The sequence below is a fragment of the Fopius arisanus genome, unplaced genomic scaffold, assembly GCF_000806365.1.
Source record: "Fopius arisanus strain USDA-PBARC FA_bdor unplaced genomic scaffold, ASM80636v1 scaffold00037, whole genome shotgun sequence".
NCBI lineage: Eukaryota > Metazoa > Arthropoda > Insecta > Hymenoptera > Braconidae > Fopius > Fopius arisanus.
In genome coordinates, this window is record NW_011887776.1 from 196,509 (window position 1) to 217,029 (window position 20,521).

Genomic DNA, 20,521 nt, shown 5'->3' on the forward strand with positions numbered 1-20,521 from the left:
ATAAAAAAATCATTGCCAATTTTTTCATAATGATTAATCATATTTTAATGTCACGTAATGATTGTATAAATGGAATTTCTCGTAAACATTTCTCTTAAAATTTACAATTTTTTTATGCAGAATGTTTTCAGGAAAATCTGGGAAAGTGTGAGAGGAGGAAATAAATAAAAAACTCATTGCCAATTTTTTCATAATGATTAATCATATTTTAATGTCACATAATGATTGTATAAATGGTATTTCTCGTGAACGTTTCTCTTAGAATTTACAATTTTTTTATGTAGAATGTTTTCAGGAAAATCTTGGAAAGTGTGAGAGGAGGAAATAAATAAAAAACTCATTGCCAATTTTTTCATAATGAGTAATCATATTTTAATGTCACGTAATGATTGTACAAATGGAATTTCTCGTAAACGTTTCTCCCACGTAAACCGAGGAACGATAACAATAAGTACAGTAAATGTAATCAATAATTGCAATGATACCTCACAATAAATATCATTATTTTGTATGGTAAGTGTTTTTTTTTTCATCACTACAAAGTTTCAAACGCAAAAACAACACTTTTTCCTTTATTTTTATTTCAATTACTATAATACATGTTCGGTTCACCATTGACGTTCACCAAAACAAAAGGAAGAGGTTTTTTTTATTTTATTGAGTTTTGTGTATTCATTTTTCTCATCATTTTTTTTTTCTCACATTGGAAAGACTCGTTACTCTTATAATCTTTTCCTTACCTAGTATTTTTCGTTTATTTTCCACATCCATTAGGATGTTACCCTTTTTCTAAACGAACTAAATACTACATTAGTCGATCTATTGAACGTTGCGAGTCTCGAGCACAAGAAAAAAAAATTTAATCTCCCGATTTTCTGAGATTCATTACCATCAATGCGTATGCATGACTGAATTCCGCATTATCATGGATTTTAATATTTATCGCAACGTCTTACAGATCATTCACTTTGTTTTCTCCATTAATTTTCATTTTGTATTAATTACTTCATTAAATTTACCCGTCATCGTGTTCAAATACATCGTCAACGGTAGCGATAAAGTTTTATATCAATAAAATTTCTCGAAGTATATCAATAATAGACGATAATTCAATAATCCAATGGCAATCCGGGGTTTCGGGGTAAAAGGGGATGGAGGGTGACAAAAACATGGTACTCCGATACTAGGCCAACTATTGGGACGCCTCTAATCGAGAGGGTTTCGATACACTTTTATCATTATTAATAATTCTTTTTAAACTTCACATCACTCTTGTCTGTGCCCCTGTCTCATTCCCTCTGAGTTCTGACGAGATTTTCCACTTCCCATCAAACCAATCAATGCATCTCCGCTCTCTTCTAATATTTATGATCTCTCTGCTTCGTCATTCGTCATTTAATTTTATTTTCATAAAAATCAATCCCCAGTGTGCACAAGATAGTCAATGGCTTACTAGTTTTTTTTTCTTTCAGTTAATTATCAACATGCCAATGATTTCTCATCTACGTAATTTTATTTGTCGAATGATATTTTCTCATACAAAAGGAAGGTGAGTGGATTGCAGCAATGACGAAGCCACGGAAAATCTTTATATCGTGTAAATGCTTAGGTAAAAAAATTCTAATTGGCTGAAATATTCAGTGAATCGAAGTGAAAATGGAGATATGAAATCATCAATCTCATGCATTAGTACGGAGTTTATTAAAAAATATGTAAATGAGACGAGAAATCGTGATAGATTTTTCATTTTTAATTTTTAGTCGTATTCACCTGGAATTAAAGAGCGAACACTCTCGATCGGAGGGCGCGCCTTGACAGAATTTATTACATAAAATTTATATATTTAGATAATGCAATAATTCGAGCAACAGAAGGTCCATCTTTGTCATTTAGTTTTATTCTTCTTCATTATAATTACGATTAATCCATTCTTCGCCTTTTTCATCGTTAATACTTTTATGTGCGCCAACCGCCTATAATTATTATTAAATAGGTATTCCCTTATTTTTTCATTTTATTTAATTTTTTTTGCATTTTTTTTTTCGCTGTCAGATCTTAAACGATGTCTTACTGAGATATACTTTGACTTAATATTGAATATTTTACTAGTTTTTTTTTTCCTGCACCGAGGAAATCGGTGTATACTAGTAAGGTTTATTAGACCTTAAATTACAGACTAGCGGGCAATCTTTCTTTTTTCTTTTCATTTCCTGATCTTTCATAGTATTAGCCCTGTTATGGAGTATTTTTTCGATTCATTCCTCTCTTTGAATCTCAAATTTTTTCACATTGAGATCACAAAGTCTGCGCATTAATGATAATCGAGAGGTATTCATCTGATTTTATTATGAGAATTGGTATTTATTCGTCAGCAAGATTGTGGTCGTAATATATATTAAATTTGCTCAATGAAAATTCCCCATTATTAATGCATTAAAAAAATCAAGATGGGAACGTAAATCGGACGAATTTAATGAAATTATTTGACTTTTGATTGATTTATGCAATAAAATATTCATGTCGATCATTTTAGTGACAAGAAGGATTTTCCGCGCTCTTCATTCTCGACTATAATTAATTAATTAATTGGACTCGTAACATTTAACATCGGTGATGTCAATTATACAAGAGCGCGGAGAATCTAGGGGTCAGATAAATCTTAATGATGATTATTTTCATCGAGGAATTATTTTAGTTAATTGAATCACCAACGAAAAACCACCAATTCTCATTTTATTTCGTCACACGCGGCATCCCTTTTGTTTCATTTATATACTCCATACCCAAATATTCATTTGAATAATTTTTAAATTCGCAATCTACTCTCAAAATTTCCGGCAAATTGAAGTATCAGTTTTGGCAATAATAAAATTAAATAGTCTCTCAGCATAGAATTGAACAATGTTAAAACTTGGATAAAAATAATTCATTACAAAACAGAATTTCACATAAAAAATATTATTACAAAATTCAACTCACAGTAAACTGTCGGTGATGACTCGTTCCTGGAAGAGTGTGAGATTAACAATCTGAAAATTCAACTGGAACTGCAAATTAATTTATTTGCACATCTCGTTAACTTCTGTTACTTTATTCCTGCAAAACCGAGTAAATATCTCTAGGAATTATTCTCAATGGTAAACAATCGGCGCTTATGAGTGAAGTAAAATTTATCCATAACGAATCTCACAATAATCGGGTAGAAAATAGTTGAAATTTGTTTATCCCATTTTTCTCTCTATTCTCTCTGCATTTCTCAAAAAATCGATCGAGATTCGAGATCGCCGCGCGCAACGTACGTAATCAACATCACTTTGTTTACCTCAAGTACTTGTATTGGAAGTATATATATATAATGTTTTTTTTTTTCGTATTGATCTGTGGATAATCTCATCTATGGATACTTTCTGTTCTCTAATTCACAAGAATTAAATCTTTGATATCAATCATTCAATTTTAATATCAACAATTTCTCTGTTACGTATTCGGATGATTTGAAATGAAATTCGCCGAGGTTTATGTCAATTTTATATCGATTTATCTCATCATTAATTGTTGAAATTTTTTTTAATTGCACTCTTTCATGGATATTTGCAGCACAACTAAATGCCATTCGAGCCCGGAGTAATTGCTAAGTAATGGTAAAAATAAATGAGCTATGCAGCTCGAAAAGCATCCAGTGATGATGAAACGGTTTGAAGTATTGTTCGAGTTGTTTAAAATCTTTCTAGATAAGATATAACAATGGATCTATACATCGACACCTGTGAAGTGCCCACATATATATTCATAAATATATCATCCCCCTGGATATATCTTCGATCCATAATTCCTCTATATTTCAGCGTTACACTCTCAGCATTTCGGCTTTCAATCCATCCAATTTTTCAAATTTTCTTATTACATTATATACAATTAATTATCTTAATCCTTATAGTTTTTTCAATATTATTGCTGTCCACACTGCAGCATCACTCGATCTTACGTATTTCCATTTTGTATTTAAAATTTAATTCTTCATATAAATTAACTGATTAATTAGAGACTGATATCACCTGGATATCATTGACTAGAATCGATTAAAGCTCTTACTTTCCATGAATTGAAGAATTAATATGTTTAAAATAAATCTGAGATAAAATATGGGGTAAAAATCGAACTCGTCAATTGTGCATTTGTGTGAAAGAGTGCCAATCTTAAAAACGGTTGAAAATCATCACTTTGCATTATACAATGTCTCATAAATCTTTAAACTTCATTTTCACGTAAAATTCAAAACCCTGTAAGTGATTAATATTTTCCTTTTTTTATTTACTTGTTTGGTTTTTTTTTAATCCACTGGTTCCTACGCTCTATTTGATTATAAATATTCTCGCAAGAGTTATAATATCTAACAATGAATTCATTTACTCGTAAAATCTTGCAAAGTCTCCGTGCAACGAAGTCTCATTCTCAATATTATAAAGTATAATGCATTAAAAAATCTGCATAGGATTGTTGAGATCAGTCGGCATATATATTTATCTCTTTTACAACGTGTACAACGATACAGCTACTGTTTCACACATTGTGTTACCATTCTCAAAGAGTTCATTGTGTAGTTTATCGTACCAAATTATGCAAATAATACATAAAGTCAATACAATAAGAATTGGAAGAGGAGTGGATGAAAAATATTGGAAAAACGGAAGAGATAAATTTCATAATAGTTTGCAGCAGAGGACAGCAAAAATAACAAAAAAAAAAAAAGGAAACACTGACTAGATTCAAGTTACACGATATTGAGTTATAGTGTTACCTCCGTGTTTAGTTTTTTTTTCTCTCTTCAAATCTACTGCTTACTCTATTAACGTTAATTTCAATAGTTTTATTATATAATTTTTTAAATTTATTCTCCCCTTCGTGCGATATTTTTCTGTTTGCGAATTTTCGTTTCTGTGTTCTTTTTTTTTTTTTTTGGATTTTTCATTTTTAATTTCATTTGGCTTTTAATAAACTTAAACGTGATTATTAAAGTTAGATTGTTGAGCACAATTATTGATTTCAATGAGTGACTTTCGGGAGGCGCTGTGGGCCGAGTTGATTTCATTGAATTCACCGGCCGACTTACCCTTCCGCGGCAACGTTGTGGCTTCCCCGAGTGAAGGTAGCTCCCGCGGCTTCCAAATTGGCGAACCTAATTGACAAGAATTTTTCTTTTTGTCTATTTTTCTGTTTATCCATCTCTCCTAGATCTCTTCAAACTCAATTCGCCCCAGCGAATTCACATTTTTCACTACTTGCCAATTCGTCAACTAAATCAATCTAATTTCAGTGATGTGTCATCTGGGAGAATTCTCTACGCGTCTCGTTATCAATTTGCATTCTATAGGATGAATTATTGCGTGTTCTTTTTTTTCGTGAGGGAAGGCGAAATGATGAAGAATTAAATTAATTAAGGAGAAATGATGAACTGAACGAAAAATTGAAAACAAAAACTGAATAAACAATTTACACTCCATTTATCTTCATTCATAGGCGCCGACTTATCTAATTTGCATTGTCATTCTTATTGATAGTGTTCAATTATTTATAACAATTGAGTTATCACTACGACGTGTCTGTTTCAATTATTTATCAAGCTTATCACTCGCACCCTTCGGGAAAAACGAATCATCAGGCAAATTTATAACAATCTGCAAAGCACACAATTTTCACCTCCACTTATATTATTATTATTCATTAATTTTCAGTTTCATCTCTAAGATACCATTATTAATCTCAAAAATTTTAGGCATATCCAGGAATCTTTCATATTTCCTTCAAACTCATTTTTTTATAACTCTAATAGATAACAACAGATGCACAATATAAATACATGAACAATTTCACTAGAGCACAATGTGAGAACACTTGGGGCTAGTTGTTTAGAATATTTCAGTTTCTATCAACAAATCATCCGGCAGCAATGAAAAAGTCAAACTTTTGATAAAAAATTATGGAAAATGGATGTTTAATTTTCCCTTGATACTGCGTATTTAACACATTCAATTTTTAATAACAAGGGATAATGGTCGTTAGCTCTTTGCAATTAATTTATAATGAGCTCAGCTGTTGAATTTTTCCCTGAGTTGTTTATATCACGAAAAAGGTAAACGATCCATTTGCCAAGGAACCAAGTGACTTTCGAGTTCAAATCAAATGATTAATATATTTTTTAAGTGCTCGAGTATTCAGAATTTGGGCGGGATAAATTGTTCATATATTCTCGGTAATCACTTGAGGGGAAATAATATATATGGCGTGCGCGAGCAAGCGTGCAACAAAATTTTGTACATATGTAGAAAAATACCTACACATGTTTAGAATTTAATTCCGAAGGAAACCCGAGTAGTCGACGCCTATGACTCAGAATATAACATGCAAATAATATTGCTATCACGATTCATTATTACATTATTTCAATATCTTCATTGCAAATCCTATTGCGATGGTACGAGACAAATGTTTTTATGCAGACTCTACATCAGCTAATTTACTTGTAATTTACCTACGGTCTACTTTATAATTAAAGAAAAAAAAAATAGTATGCAAAAGTAAATGAATCGCGTAAACTTAAAATAATGGATGAATAAAAGTGGATAAATGGTTTTTTAAAAGAGACGGGGAATTATGATGAGTGCGTTAAAACTAAACCGCCAACTCATTAAACTTGTCTAACTGTTATCCAACTTTTTTTGGTAACTTTGTGCGCCTCTTACCGAGCTCCTTAACCATAGGTGGTTGATAATTCTCCGGCTGATGGGAGGATTGTATAAGCTTTGCTTGACTGCCAGTGCTACCAGCTGATATTGTTGAAGTTGTACTCAGCGTGAGATGATTTGGTGTTCTACCCAGATTAGTCTTCTTCTCGCTTAAAAATCCCTGTGAGTCCTCCTCACCTTCCGATTTCGTTCCTGAATCCATATCAACTTTTACTTCACCTAAAATAATTCATTAAACAACACCAAACAATACCACAAATACGTATCTCAATTTTTCAACAACAAATGAAAGAAGATAAAGAAATTGGAGTAGATTTTGAAGTGACCGGACCAGCATTGAATGATTAAACACAAAAAATGTTAAACTTTCTTACAAAAAGGATGATTACAAATCATTGATCAATCATCTCGAACTGATCTACAGCGACTTCAAGGTACTCTCATTATCGTTACAATAATGGTGAAAAAATTCCATGAATTAATGAATTGCGTGAAATAAAATAAATGTTTATGCATTACTTTGATGATTAAATGAGAATGACATGTAAGCACCTGTGGTATCGCTGATGGTTTTACTCCGTGTGCGAAATGATGTATGATGATGATGATGATGAAGTGGTGGGTCCTCACCCTCTCTGTCTTCCGAACTTTCATGCTCGACCGATGCCTTTGATTGACTGTGTTTTCTTCTCGAATTCAACGTATTGGATAACATCTGCTGTTTGACAGCCTTCTTCGACAATGTGCCAGTATTACCATTACCATTACCATTCTGACTCTGACCCTGTAATTGCGACTTATCAAATTTATCAACGTGTCCCGTCGACATTCTCGGCGCCATGGACATTGGCTGGCTCATATTCTGCTTAGTAGATGGTATACTCATATTTCTCACTGATTCACGAATTATCTGACGAATTGTCTTCAAGAACGCATTTCTGAATTCCGTCGTGCTGATGAATTAATAATACGGTAATATTACCACAGAATAATTATCGGCTGAATCAATATTTAAATTGTTGACAATTACCTGTTCGACAAGACATACACCTTCTCCGAGCGTCTCTGCAATTGACTCCTCAGGTGAATCAATTCCCACAGAAAATGCGATTCCATGTCTTTCGCTGAACTAGCACGAACCTGCACTTCAGTCACGGGTATCAGTACTTGATACCGAATTATTTCAACTTCACTGGAATTCGTTTTCGTTGAAACCCCCTAAAGTTGAATTACAATTGAAATTTTATCGAATCCGAACAACTGAAATGTTTAAAATTGCTCGACGATTTACCATTAATTTTTTCTTCTGCCTCAACCGCTCCTTGCAGAGAAACACAACAGCCGATTTAAATACAAAACACATGGCATGTAGCTCGAGACCTTTTTTTATTTTTCCCAGGAAATCCGAGATATTCAGCCACTCGACGCCACCGTAGTAGAGTAAATCACCGGGGCTTAAATCGATTGGCTGAAAATGTTGAGAGGTGAAAAAAGGAAATAATTGCATCTACCGATTTGTCGCATTTCCATTTCTCAGAAGAAAATCACCAAGTGCTATTCCTTTTATTTTATTGAATTCCATCAATTTATCCCCTGATTGTCGTTACCTGTTTGCAGGACTTCTGATGCTGTCTGAATAAATGATCAAAAATTGCTCCATATTCCTCGTGAATTCTCTGCATTTCGTTTATATGCTCAGCGACCTTCTCCATGCCCTTCAATGCCTCTGCAATAATTCATATCATACGAGAATAGCCGATGAAATGAGCTGTATTGATTAATCAAATTAAATGATGCATACCCAAGGCTATGGTAACATACCAATCAAATGTTGATGCTCTTCGCTACGGTCGTCCGTAAGATTCTTCAATTGTTGAAGAAGCAGTGGATATTTGAGTATCCTTTGAATAGGCTTTATCAGATAAGACTCTAAAGTCGATGAGTGCTGTTGTCGAGGGTTTCGTGCTTGGAGAAATTCTTGCAGTGCTTGATTCCCCTCATCTTATTTCATTTCAATAGAGAACAATAAGTTATTGTTAAAACATTATCGGAATATTTCATTTATATATCAATCACTGAGATACTAACTCGGATGTAAAACTTTTTGGGCCTTTGAATGACTGGCGCAGAACGAGCTGTACAATTTGAAGTGATTCACGTAATATAAGAAGGCACTTCCAATGGAAAACAGGACACCCTAAACATTCATTAACAGTTATGATAAAAATTTCCATTTTATTGATGACACATTCCGCTAAATTAAAAAAATTTTCCATTTTAAATTACCTTAAATTGACTTGGATGCTCAAAGTTGTTGAAATCAGCCTCCATTTCAATGGCATGATCGAGATTCTGTAAAAATTGCCTCTGAAACGTTACGATCTCTTGAATATTTCCAAACAGCGCATTGATTTCGGCATTCGACAGGAATGTTTCACGCTTTAACGGCTCCAAGTAATTCTCCAATAAATTATTTAAATTCTAAAAAATCCAGCGAACGTACAGGGTTAATAATTTTTTTTCTGATATGCAATTAAAATTAATTGACATTGTCATGTATACAACTGACCTTCACGTACGTTCGCTCTGTCTCAATGAGCTCACATATGACTTTTTTAAGTTTTTCCGCATCGCTGAGCTGTCGGCTCGGCGTTAATACTTGAGAGTGTGAACTAACAACACTACCAGTTGGACTGGATTTTCTGGTATCACCAGGTGAACGACAAATACCAGTGACTTGTTCAGCAGTCTTGAGAAGATTTTCAATTTCAAATGAATTCGTACGCGATGTTTGCTTTCCATTATCAAGGTGAGAACCTGGGATTATACACTCTTGCATTATACCTTCTTTGCCTATAGTTTGAAAGAACACCAACACACCATCTTTAAACTTTTCCTTCGCTTTTCTCCGTTTTCAATTTTTTCCATTGCTCTCTTTTTTCATTAAAAAAATGTACACATACAGGATTTATGGAATAGCAAGGACTGGCTGTTGTCCTCATTATCATTAACTCAAAAAAAAAAAAATAAAATAACTGAAGCAGCGGTGGTCACTAATGAGATCATTACAAAATCCAAGATAAATAAAAAGTTGGCAAAGATGTGGGAGGAAAGAGGAGAAAAATAATAATGAGCGATAGACTGACGATGAAAAGAGAGAATGAAATATTTCTGATAAATGACTCACTTCGTCCTGGGGCTGGTACTATAAGTCCGGATATCATTTCTTCGCTTATTACGGGGGGATCTGTTGGTGGAGGTGGACATACCAGGCTATCAATATCATCCATTACCCTCATAAGATCAGGGGGTTCTGTTCTTGATGAGCGCATCATCATGCAGAGCGCAAGTTCCTCCTGAAGGACACTCTCGAGATACATCATATCGAGATCGCTGACAATAGCACCATTTATGACCATAATCTCGTCACCCTTTATAATACCTGATACAATAAACAATTGCCTTGAATCACCAGCAGATTATTATTTAATTATTCTCCCTCCCATTCTTCATCTCAACGAAAATCAACCAAATGTGAAATATATCCTTGACAGGTAATAAATGCGATCATCGTGTTTACTTCCACCCAATCCCTTTATCATTGCTACTTCATTATACCGCTAAGCATGACCCTGACAAACATGAGAGACATTTTAAAAAATTATCAATAGACCATCGAAGCGCGGATAGCACAACCTTTGCTTAACCATCGATGAGTGAGCGACGAGAAATCAATAGATTCTAAAATACCGTTTTCTTCATTATTTTTCATCTAGAATACGCGCACTGTCCTTGCAAGCACGACTCTGTCATTTTCATTTTATCCTTCGTGGTATCATTGGTATTTTTAACCCATAATGCACGCAGACTGGATTTTTCTTCCAGAGTTTTGATCAGGAATATAAAGAGAGAAAATAAGAATTGGCTAAAGGGTTCTCTCTGCGATTCCTCGTGGGACTCCGTCCTCTCAAATATTTACCATTCTGCATCGCCACACTTTTATCTTCAACTCGGCTGACGTAACAGCACAACTCATCCTGTCGATCTGAGTTCTCAATCAGTTCAGCCTCAACGGAGAAGCCCCACATCTGGTCAAGGGTATTACGCTGTAGCTCCACTTGATAAAGTATTTTAGCGCACACCTCCACCATCTCGTGTGTGTGCAACTGAAATAATTTCGATGATATTTTTATTTGACAATCTGTCGGCTGCTATTGACTCTCGCTATTACTTACATAAGTCTCTATTCCATCATTTCTATGAGGCACAAAATAATTATGATCCTCCATATCACGACGTTTCTTCACTCTGACAAAGTGCTCCATAGGATTGAGGCCCTTTCTACTACATGCACTCGCTAAGAACTCTTCTACAGTCATACTTTCACGTAAATACACGGATACAAGCTGAAACGCAGAGATATATCGTCAATATTATTTATTTCAATCATCTACCATATAATTTATGTTTTTATATTGTTATCGAAGGCTGGTGTACATCGCTGCCTCCATGGTAAATCACACCTTGTAATTAACGCGGTAATTGAATCGAAGGCTAATTAATGCCTACAGTGTGCCGAACGTGCGTGATACGGGCTGAAGGAAGCAGGCTTACCAAAGGGTCTTGCGTATCGATTACCTCGCTGCTATCAGTGAATTTTCGATTGCATTCGATAAAGTACAGACGGAATTTGTCATGACGGTGTTTCATAAAAGAGGTGCATCACTATCACTAGCTATTTTTTTTTTTCTCTGCGATAGGTGACGGGGCCATGCATTTCGTAGGACGTGGCCTCTTTCCTCGCTATTCTTCATCTCTCAAGTATTTCTTCATGAGACAAATACTATTTAATGACATTTATTTCACTCCGACGATTTTTTCGATTTTTAGATTTATAGTGAATTTTTACTCCATCTCTTATTTTTTTTTTTCTTCTTTCTATTTACAGTCCCGTCGTTCGCGCTCTTGAGTCAATTGGTTTTCTCAATTGTCTCACTTAGTTTGAAGAAGTACAATTAATTACTCCCGTGAGAATTAATGAGCTGCACCGGAATTGTTATATTTTTTCGCGACGCATTCATTGGTTTCATGGGATTAGTCTTTCTAATGCTGTCGCAGAAATAAAGGTTTCGACTACTTTCGAATTACTGTAGACTCCCGTTATCGTCGCACCTCTCCTCAATTTCTGTTTTCGCGGATCTCTCGGTTTCCCACTCCACTACCCCCGGGGTTCAGGATGTAAACAATTAATTATTTCATCCAATAATGAATTGAATCGAATCTCGAAAAAACTACTGTACGTTTAAAAAGTTTTATAAGATTGAAACAAAAAAATTGACTGGTGTTTCAAAGGGATTTGTTTATTCCTCAATTTATTATGGATTGATTATTTAATAAAATAAATAAATTATACAATCCGCCGACGGATTAATTTCTTTAATGACTTTTCTCTGGGAAAAAGGAGATGGGGATGAAACTTACTTGATTTTCGGGTACAGAAACTTTGACACTCTTCTCATCATCTCTTGAGGATATCTGGAGTGATCTACGGCTAGAGCCGCTGTTGGATCTTGACAAAAGTGGCGGTCTCCTCTTTGTGGCACCACGACCAGCGAGCAAATTGTTGAGCAAGGATGGGCTACGTGCACAGATGAATGCGTGGAAAGATGATACGGTGAATACACCGAGTTTGTTTAGGGTTTGCTTCGTAGCTCTAGACACGTGGGTCAACAGACTCTGTGGAAAAGCATTCGAGTGACTCAGAGAATTAATTTTCAAGTTGATACCCACTCAAGGGCTTTGAAAGAGGAGAAATGAAAATCAATATTCAGTGATAAAATAGTTATATCAGTATGCAGTTTATTGATAAAATCTGGCTCCATTGTACCTTGGGATTTGGCAATTCTCCACTCTGCAAACTCGCCATGTAACACCGTAACCGAAATTGTTCGCAGTGCAGCCGTTCAAGATTTTCCTCCCACTGCACAATCTGATTATTAATTTCCTGTTTCGTTTCGACATCGGAAACAACCGACTGCTGGAGATCAGCCATGTGTTTCAATTTGTAATCCTAAAAGGATTTTTCAAGAGTTTAAAACAAAACGACAAACAGAAACTCGACATCTCTGTCAATGCGCATTGAAATTGGATAACGGAATTAGTGACTGACCGATTCAATTGCCTTTTCCAAACGGAAAATTTCCTCCTGGAGAAGATGCAGGGTACCAGTTTTGCCACGATGTCTTGCGAATGCTGCGGCACACGCCGAGTGAATACTATTCACCCAATTCTCAAGTTCAACTTGACACGGCGCCTGGGAGAAGACAGAAAGAGAGAAAAAACAAGGGGAAAATAAAAAATAAAAAACAATGGTCCTTATGAGCAAGGCAGATTCGATGGTTCATTGTCCCCACTCTGCCATCGTCAATAAGCTCTCGGTGAGAGAGTCTGTAGAGATGGAATGGCGAGTGGAAGAGAAGAAAGACCACCTAGAGTGGTAATACTCTTCATAGTTCACTTTGAAATAAAAGGAAAAATCCTCGAAAAAAAAAATCTCTTCAGCAAGAGAAGAAGAAAATTGTACACAGTTCAGAGTAGGTCGGCATTTTCTTTCTACGAAAAATTATCCCTATCAAGTATTTTTTAAAGAAATTGAAAATGAAAAAAAAAAAAACACTGGCTGCCCTATTTCCAGTGAAATAAATCACCGTGGGATGATTTCTACTTGTCTGCTAATCAAAAAATCTTCACTTACTTGGAAGAGATATGCATCACCAAATGCTGTACTCAGGCAGAATATGTAGTCCCTCTTTGGATGTTCAGGAATTGGTTGCATGATAGCACCGTCGACGATAATGAGGTGCTTCGGGGCAGTCTCAACTGCTCTGCTCTCGTGTGAATCACAAGGATAAAAAAGAAGTGTCGTACCCTTCAGACACACCCAGTATCCCTTCCAGCCCCGTTTTCGGGCCAATTCAATCTGATGTTTTTTACGCAACAGCCACTTCTTCACACTGAGAAATCTAAAAGCCAGGGACCAGCGTCAAATTCATTAGCATCATAAATACCAATCAATTGTCTATTCAATTTTTCATCCACTCACCCAGCTTTGCGCACTGCTCCAGTGCAGTTGAAAGATGCAGCAGCAGTGCCGGTCTGTTTAGCCCTGTATGGTGAATTCATCACACTCTCCCCATCATCATCGTCGCTCACTGCTGTCGTCAATGACATCCGGTCATCATCCGACATCTGTCAAAATACAATGATAAGAATATAAAAAAAGCTTTTGGTGCAATTTTCATTGGAGAGCACAGGAATTTATAATATTCCATGAGGAATGGTGTACCTTCTTTGGACCCGTTAGTCCATTCGTGACCCTGATCTCAGGATCGAAACAAACGATTTTTTTCAAAAATTCCGCATTACAATCGTCCGCAGTCAAGTGCGGATGGTAATGACAATAACAGCTCTCCTTGAGGAGCTTCATATTCTTCTTGGATGATCCATTCATCTTGAACATTATTCCTTTCTTAGCCTGACTGAGACCGTCAATGTACCGATGTGCCCACGCACTCAATGCCCCATTTATTATCTTCAATATCTTACTGTAATACCCCTCGCTATCAATCTGATTGACCTTCTCCTCCACACTTTTGCAATTGAACCAGTAAAATTTTTTTGTATCATCGATATTTATTACACTTATTGTGTGACGTTTGCACAGGCAGAAGTAATTCTTGCACTGTCTTTTATGGAGTGTTTTGAGATCTGTGTATCTCTCGGAGAGACTGCTACCACTGGCACTCAACAGATCTGGAAAACTAGACGCACCAGCCAATCGGCATTCCTGATCTACCATACTTTGCCAAGACCAGACTGTTTATGAAGAGAAAGCCTCACCAATTTGAGACTAAGGAGAATAGGGTGGAGAAAAAGAAAAAATCCCCACTCACATTAAAAACTCCGTGGACTTGGTGTCGTTTATATTGTCGACTATCTCAGTCGTTGCTCCAAATTTCAACAATTGTCTTCGATGACACTGGATGGATTATTCGTCTCTCTGGTCTTTCATTATTGTCCTCGAGTCACTTGGCAACTTGTCTCTCTGTGTATCTCCACTGATTATCGATGAGAAAACGAACAACTCTTATGTACATTATTTTTTCTAATGTAACTATTCTCTCTAGGTATTTATACGTCGAATGAAAATAGGCGCTCAATTGTACCCTGTAATCGCGCAAAGAGATCGCACTGGATTGTCCTGATTCAGGATTAATTCGTCGTTGATTCAATTGAAATTCACCGGTTTCAGCAGACGTGTCCTCCCTTTCCCTGATCACTCAATCATCACGGAATTATGGGGACAATCCCTCGGGGGACAACTTCCCTCTTTCGATCTCTCTGTGATGATTTGGACGAATTAGTCGTGGAGATTATTTTCTCACCACGTTTTAATTACTTTCTTTCACTCTTCATTCCTCGCTCTCTCTCTCAATTGTTTATGGCTGTTTGATTTTCAAATGGAACTGCTCAAGTTAATTTCCACTGTACATTTCAAGTGCCTCTCGCATTATCAGACTCACAAGCGGTGAAAACTCTTTGATCGCAAACTTCAAGCCACAAATGACAAGTGTATATGTGACGTAAAGAGCAAATATCTTACAAGCTCTAAGCATCTTACAGTTTTTCTCGAATAATCTCTATGATTTCATCAACACTGATTATCCTCTAATACTCTTTTATTATATCTCCAAATTTAAATTTTATCTTCTATTTTTGATCAATCAGTAAAGCTTCTGTATCGGTAATTGTATATAGAATATTTCTCTTGAATATTGAAACAGACTGTCCATATAAAAATAATGGCAATATTTTTTTAATTCTTTTACTCTCTAATACTCTCTCTCTGTTTTTTTTTTTGCAGTAATTATCTATTTCTCTTTTAACATTGCCACATTTAGTGAATAATAGAATATTGTACGTTAAGTATATGCAACAACTAACGACTCATGAGTGTCAGTTTAACAAACTCCACAAGTGTTGAACCATGTCGATGTGCCAGACGAGGGGAAAATGGCACGTTATATTATTATAGGAAGTTGTTGGCTAATAGATGATACGAGTGAATCGTTCTCCAACCGGATATCAGCGCGTTCAGTCCAGACAATCGCATCCAATTTCTATTTAATCTACTATTAATTACTTATCTCTCTCTCTCTGATGTTTTTTCACAAGCCTCTCTTCAATATCCAGGTACTAGGGCAATTACTACTTGCGTAGTTTCAAAGTGATAATCACTAATTTACAACGTGGCTCATCCTTTCCACGAATCTCCTCCACTCAATCTCAAAATCTCTCAATACTCAACCTATTGATCATATTTTTATTCAATAAACGTCAATTGTTGTGTCACTCTACATTGATTTTATTACAAACTCCAATGGCCTGTCAAATATTTTCGGTTTTATCATCAATCACGATACAATATCCGATCAATCACAATCACCCGGCATCACAGAATAAAATTCAACGTTTATTTTTATTACTCCGCATGCGATTATCGCACAAATAATCTCAAGTTGGTGCATAAAGGGTTATCCGACTGCTGGTTGATGAGGAGATGAAATGCAATTGCTGCATTAAAGTATTCCAATGTGTCATGGTTGTTCGTCAACAAGAAACATGAGCGTCGCAATGTATCACTCACGAGAGCCAAACGGCGACTCACTGAGTCGCTCATTGGCATGCATGCTCGATAAATTGCTTCATCAATCCCGTCACCTTCGTGTCACACAATAAATTAATCCTTTATCCCAAGCCCTCCCTCTCTCACCCCCTCCAAAATCCCAGTGTCTGACTAAATCAAAGTACGCACTACTTGGCGAACAACCGTCAAGACGTACAGATAAAAAATAGGTGATACTTGGAACACCGAATGTCCTCGGGGGCACAACGCACGTCAGATGAACGTCAGATGATAACGTTGAGGGAGAAAAAAAAAATATGTGTAATGAACACAAAGTGCAGTGAGTGCAGCGCACGTATATAACAAACCGCGCCTGTCCGTTAAATGCTGTTATATTCCCTCACAACCGGCAAAAACCGGGTTATAACGAACAGGGGTAAGCTCGATTTGTTTTCCCCTTGCAGCAGACCTCCAGACTGCGCTGATGGGAACTGGTGGAAATAGTGGAACTAGGTAGGATAGCGGAATGAGGTGGTGCGAGGGGTGGAAACAACACAGCAGGTTCCAAGTTCCTCCTCTGTGCACCACCACCTCCTCCACCAGTATTCAACCTCTCGCTTTACCTAGATCTATCTCACTTGCTCCTCCGTGCTTTTATACCACTATGAGAATCAATACTAGAGCCTGATGAGAGCTATGTCGACGTCCGCGAGGGCGCGCAAGCGAGAAGTACACAGGGCATTACATGAGATGAGGTGTTTTATTTTTTATCATTTTTTTTTTTATTTTTTTTTAAACCTTCTCTTTTTTATTCGATGTACATTGCATGTGCATCGCGCATGTTGGTAAACTCTTACCTCCACCAATATTCATCTATAGATATTCTGCGGAGGTGCCATGAGTCAATGAAAAAGAAACACTTGGGGAATCGGGTGTTGGGGTGTCTTGTTATCTGTTAAGCAATGAGGACTTTTTCCTCTGCATCCTCCATCGGCAACTCCATCCACATGTTTTTTTTTTTTTTTCTATTTGCTGTATCTTCTGTACCTGTGGATGATGCATTTTTTACTCCAGCATTCATCTTCTTGTGGTCTTTTATCCTTTTGGCGTTGGGAAATGTGCAATTGCAGGGGACCAACCCGACCATTAGCTCAGATATGCATTTGCGCATGTACCTGTTGGCAGCCCAAGTTTTGCACCCACTTTTTATGCAACACTCGACACAGAGCAATCTTTTGTGTTTGTAAAGCATAACGGAGCAAAACGGGTCAAATTATTAGGCGGTTTTATTCCCGTTCTTTTTCTCTCTGTTGTCTGATTTTGTTTTATCAATTGTGGGAGTTAATTTTTTTTTAGTCTGTGGTTTTATTTATTTATCTTTTAGACTTTTGTCTTGTTTCTGGGGACTGGGGGTTCTCGGAGTTGGTCGCCTGAAGGAAATAGTTGGAAAGTTTAAATGGCAGGGAAAAAGTACTGAGGGGTAAATAAAATGGGATTGGCATACACGAGGATACAAGGGGTGAGAGATAAAAGTAGTGAGGGGTTTTAGGTACGGGATTCTTACTTCACTCTGATATAAAACTCTGGTGCAGGGTCAGTAGGTTATCGATATTTGTCCTCAGTTGTAAAAATAGATTCACGGGGCCGGGACAAATGGGTGGATTACGGTGGTTTAGATTTTTTTTTTATAAAATATATTAACATCAAAGGGATATTGAAGTTGAAAGAGTTAACCATCAGGGGATTAAGTACATGGAAATCCAGATGTATTTCCCATTTTTCTGCTGAAGATATAATTTATGCAGTTGAGGCATTCATCCCTTCCCCATCATGCGCAGATTTTTTCATGATATCAATTTGTGTTAAAACAGAATATTTAAAAAATTGCGAGTTCTTTTTAAACATATTCTCGTGATATCCTGCCCTTAGGCATGAGCGATTTTTCCTCAAGGATGTCATTCCTCGGAGGTGGAAATTCATGATCAGGTGAGGGCCATTTCAAATTATCCTAATACGAAAGGAATATTCAAATTGAAATTGATGTCGATAGGATCGAGGTCAATACTCCATGGAAGTGTTATCAAAATGGAATCTCCTTAACCAGACACTGATATACCGTATCTTATTGTTGATAAGATCCAAGTCGTTATGCTAACTCACCTCTGACGATGTCAAATAGCACAGCCTTGAGTCAGTACTCTCAAGTGATGCTTGTTGCACTATTCCATATCTGCTTTCTCTATCGGACATGTAATCCGACCTGACACTGTCCTGTCTATCGAATGTTCCACTGTAAAAAATGAAATAAACAAATTTCTCGTTGATTCCACTAACTTTCCATTCAAATTATCATTTTTCTTGTCAAGTCTCTCCAAGACTCGAGCATCAAATTAATGAATAAAATTGAGGTTGAAGATTTTACGATTGATTTTGTCGGGCAAAAGTTTAAACACCACCTGCCCCAATTCTACTCTCTTAACTCGCAAGTTCCCATTATTGACAGATCTCCAATATATTTTCATGAGTTTAAAAAACTTCGGGTAAGTTTGTTTTAAAAATTTTTTATTGCAAAACCCAATGAAAAAAGCTCGACTCACCGGTGCTCGAGGGAATCAGTTCTGTTGGACTTGTATCCACTATCGTTGAGACTTCCCTCGTGGCGGAGTGATGGCAGAGAATCCCAGGGGGATTCACGTCTGTGTCCACCGTAGCCAGGGTTTATGGAATTAGATTGGGCCGAGCCAAATGTTGAGCTGCCTGAGTGCCATCCGTCCGAGTGACGAAACCATTGGGCCCTGGCTGAGCTTCCAATGCAGCTTGCACAACTGCATCAACACAATCATCTCATTCATCATCAGCATTTCAAAAAAATTCTAAACTTGAAGTCTTGCTGCATATTCTTTTAACAATCGGAATGGATTCTCTTTGATTTCCTATCAAAGGGCTCTCATCGTGAAAATATATTCAAGATGTGAAAATCCTCAATGGAAAATAGGAAAATGAAGGGAAATTATGATAAAATATTCATCACTTACTTCGAGTCATACTTGGAATTATAATCACTGAGATATCCACGCTCTCTTTCCGCCTCGCGATCCCTCTTCTCCCTTATTATTTCATTTCTATCACTGTAATATCCATCACGATCCTTGCTGTTCTGTCTCTCATTGCAATACCGATAGGATAGCGGCAATGTCGATGATTTATTAGAATTTGAGCCTATATTGTACACAAAATTGCCATCGTCATTAGTATCGATAACTTGTATTTCCTCATCGTCATTTTTCAAATCAAACAATACAGTCTTTTCAAAACGTCCAACAAGTTTCCAAGCGTCACGCGATGGTGACTCGAATGACAGGTACCAAGAGGCGATACTTTGTCGACGACGAAAGCTCATTATCGGCGGTTAAACTAATTACCACCTCGTCTATGATAAATATTGTACAGGATTGGAAGAATAATAATGGTTTATTAAATGTACTTACGCCTGCGCGATGCGTGTGGTGTGCGTTGTACATTAAGTGGGATGTTCTCGGCAAATTCTGAAAGTAATTAATCGATCGAGTTTATTATTAAGTGAAGGCTTTATCACTTTATCACGAGAGTAACCTAGGCTGAGTGTCAATTGATAATCACCCAAATTCTCCATGCTCTGAGTGAGAAGTGCCTCGAACGTGTGGAGACTGTAACTCTCAGCATCCATTCCCTTGGCCAATGTATTCCTGAGATGCATCTCGTACTCGAGCAGCAAACGACTCGATGGACTACCAGGTGTTGAGGCCGACTGCATATTCTGCTGCTGATGATGATGCTGCTGCTGCTGTTGCTGATGCTGTTGCTGGTGTTGCTGCTGCTGCTGTTGATGATGATGATGATGATACGACTGGGCCGAATTGTAACGACGACTGTTGCAGTGATTTGGCTGCTCCATATCTGAATTACCATTTGACGAGCTTGGTGTTGTAGCATAGCACTGATTGTCGAAGATAACGTTGTCTGATGGAGGGGAAATATCACCTGCGCACCGATTACGTTCCAAATCTAAGTACATCCTGCCTCTGCCGCCTAAGACAGAGCAGATGATTGCTAC

The 20,521-nt window shown here is 36.7% G+C and overlaps 2 protein-coding genes across 11 annotated transcripts in view; both read right to left on the reverse strand.

Annotated features, from left to right (window-relative positions):
* LOC105266361 (Niemann-Pick C1 protein) overlaps positions 1–1,026 on the reverse strand; it is a 7,849-nt gene extending 6,823 nt beyond the window's left edge. The window contains exon 1 of the mRNA XM_011304473.1: positions 1,020–1,026. Within this exon, the coding sequence (XP_011302775.1) occupies positions 1,020–1,026 (7 nt within the window). The remainder of the gene's footprint in view (positions 1–1,019) is intronic.
* Positions 156–20,521, reverse strand: part of sif (still life) — a 28,182-nt gene continuing 7,816 nt past the window's right edge. For 3 of the 10 annotated variants that reach the window (XM_011304193.1, XM_011304191.1, XM_011304192.1), the window contains exons 8-30: positions 20,068–20,496; positions 19,917–19,973; positions 19,464–19,647; positions 19,026–19,253; positions 18,589–18,718; positions 13,846–13,991; positions 13,498–13,765; positions 12,913–13,056; positions 12,631–12,813; positions 12,225–12,479; positions 10,979–11,149; positions 10,723–10,909; positions 9,931–10,185; positions 9,313–9,596; positions 9,030–9,224; positions 8,832–8,940; positions 8,565–8,744; positions 8,351–8,469; positions 8,035–8,211; positions 7,774–7,961; positions 7,296–7,696; positions 6,741–6,962; positions 156–5,176 (exon numbers count right to left, since the gene is read on the reverse strand). In XM_011304193.1, coding sequence (XP_011302495.1) covers positions 4,998–5,176; positions 6,741–6,962; positions 7,296–7,696; positions 7,774–7,961; positions 8,035–8,211; positions 8,351–8,469; positions 8,565–8,744; positions 8,832–8,940; positions 9,030–9,224; positions 9,313–9,596; positions 9,931–10,185; positions 10,723–10,909; positions 10,979–11,149; positions 12,225–12,479; positions 12,631–12,813; positions 12,913–13,056; positions 13,498–13,765; positions 13,846–13,991; positions 18,589–18,718; positions 19,026–19,253; positions 19,464–19,647; positions 19,917–19,973; positions 20,068–20,496 — 4,691 coding nt within the window. In that variant the 3' untranslated portion in view covers positions 156–4,997. Of the gene's footprint in view, positions 5,177–6,740; positions 6,963–7,295; positions 7,697–7,773; positions 7,962–8,034; positions 8,212–8,350; positions 8,470–8,564; positions 8,745–8,831; positions 8,941–9,029; positions 9,225–9,312; positions 9,597–9,930; positions 10,186–10,722; positions 10,910–10,978; positions 11,150–12,224; positions 12,480–12,630; positions 12,814–12,912; positions 13,057–13,497; positions 13,766–13,845; positions 13,992–14,088; positions 16,523–18,588; positions 18,719–19,025; positions 19,254–19,463; positions 19,648–19,916; positions 19,974–20,067; positions 20,497–20,521 lie in introns of those variants that run through there. The other 7 variants (XM_011304199.1, XM_011304196.1, XM_011304195.1 and 4 more) reach the window with 7 other exon arrangements.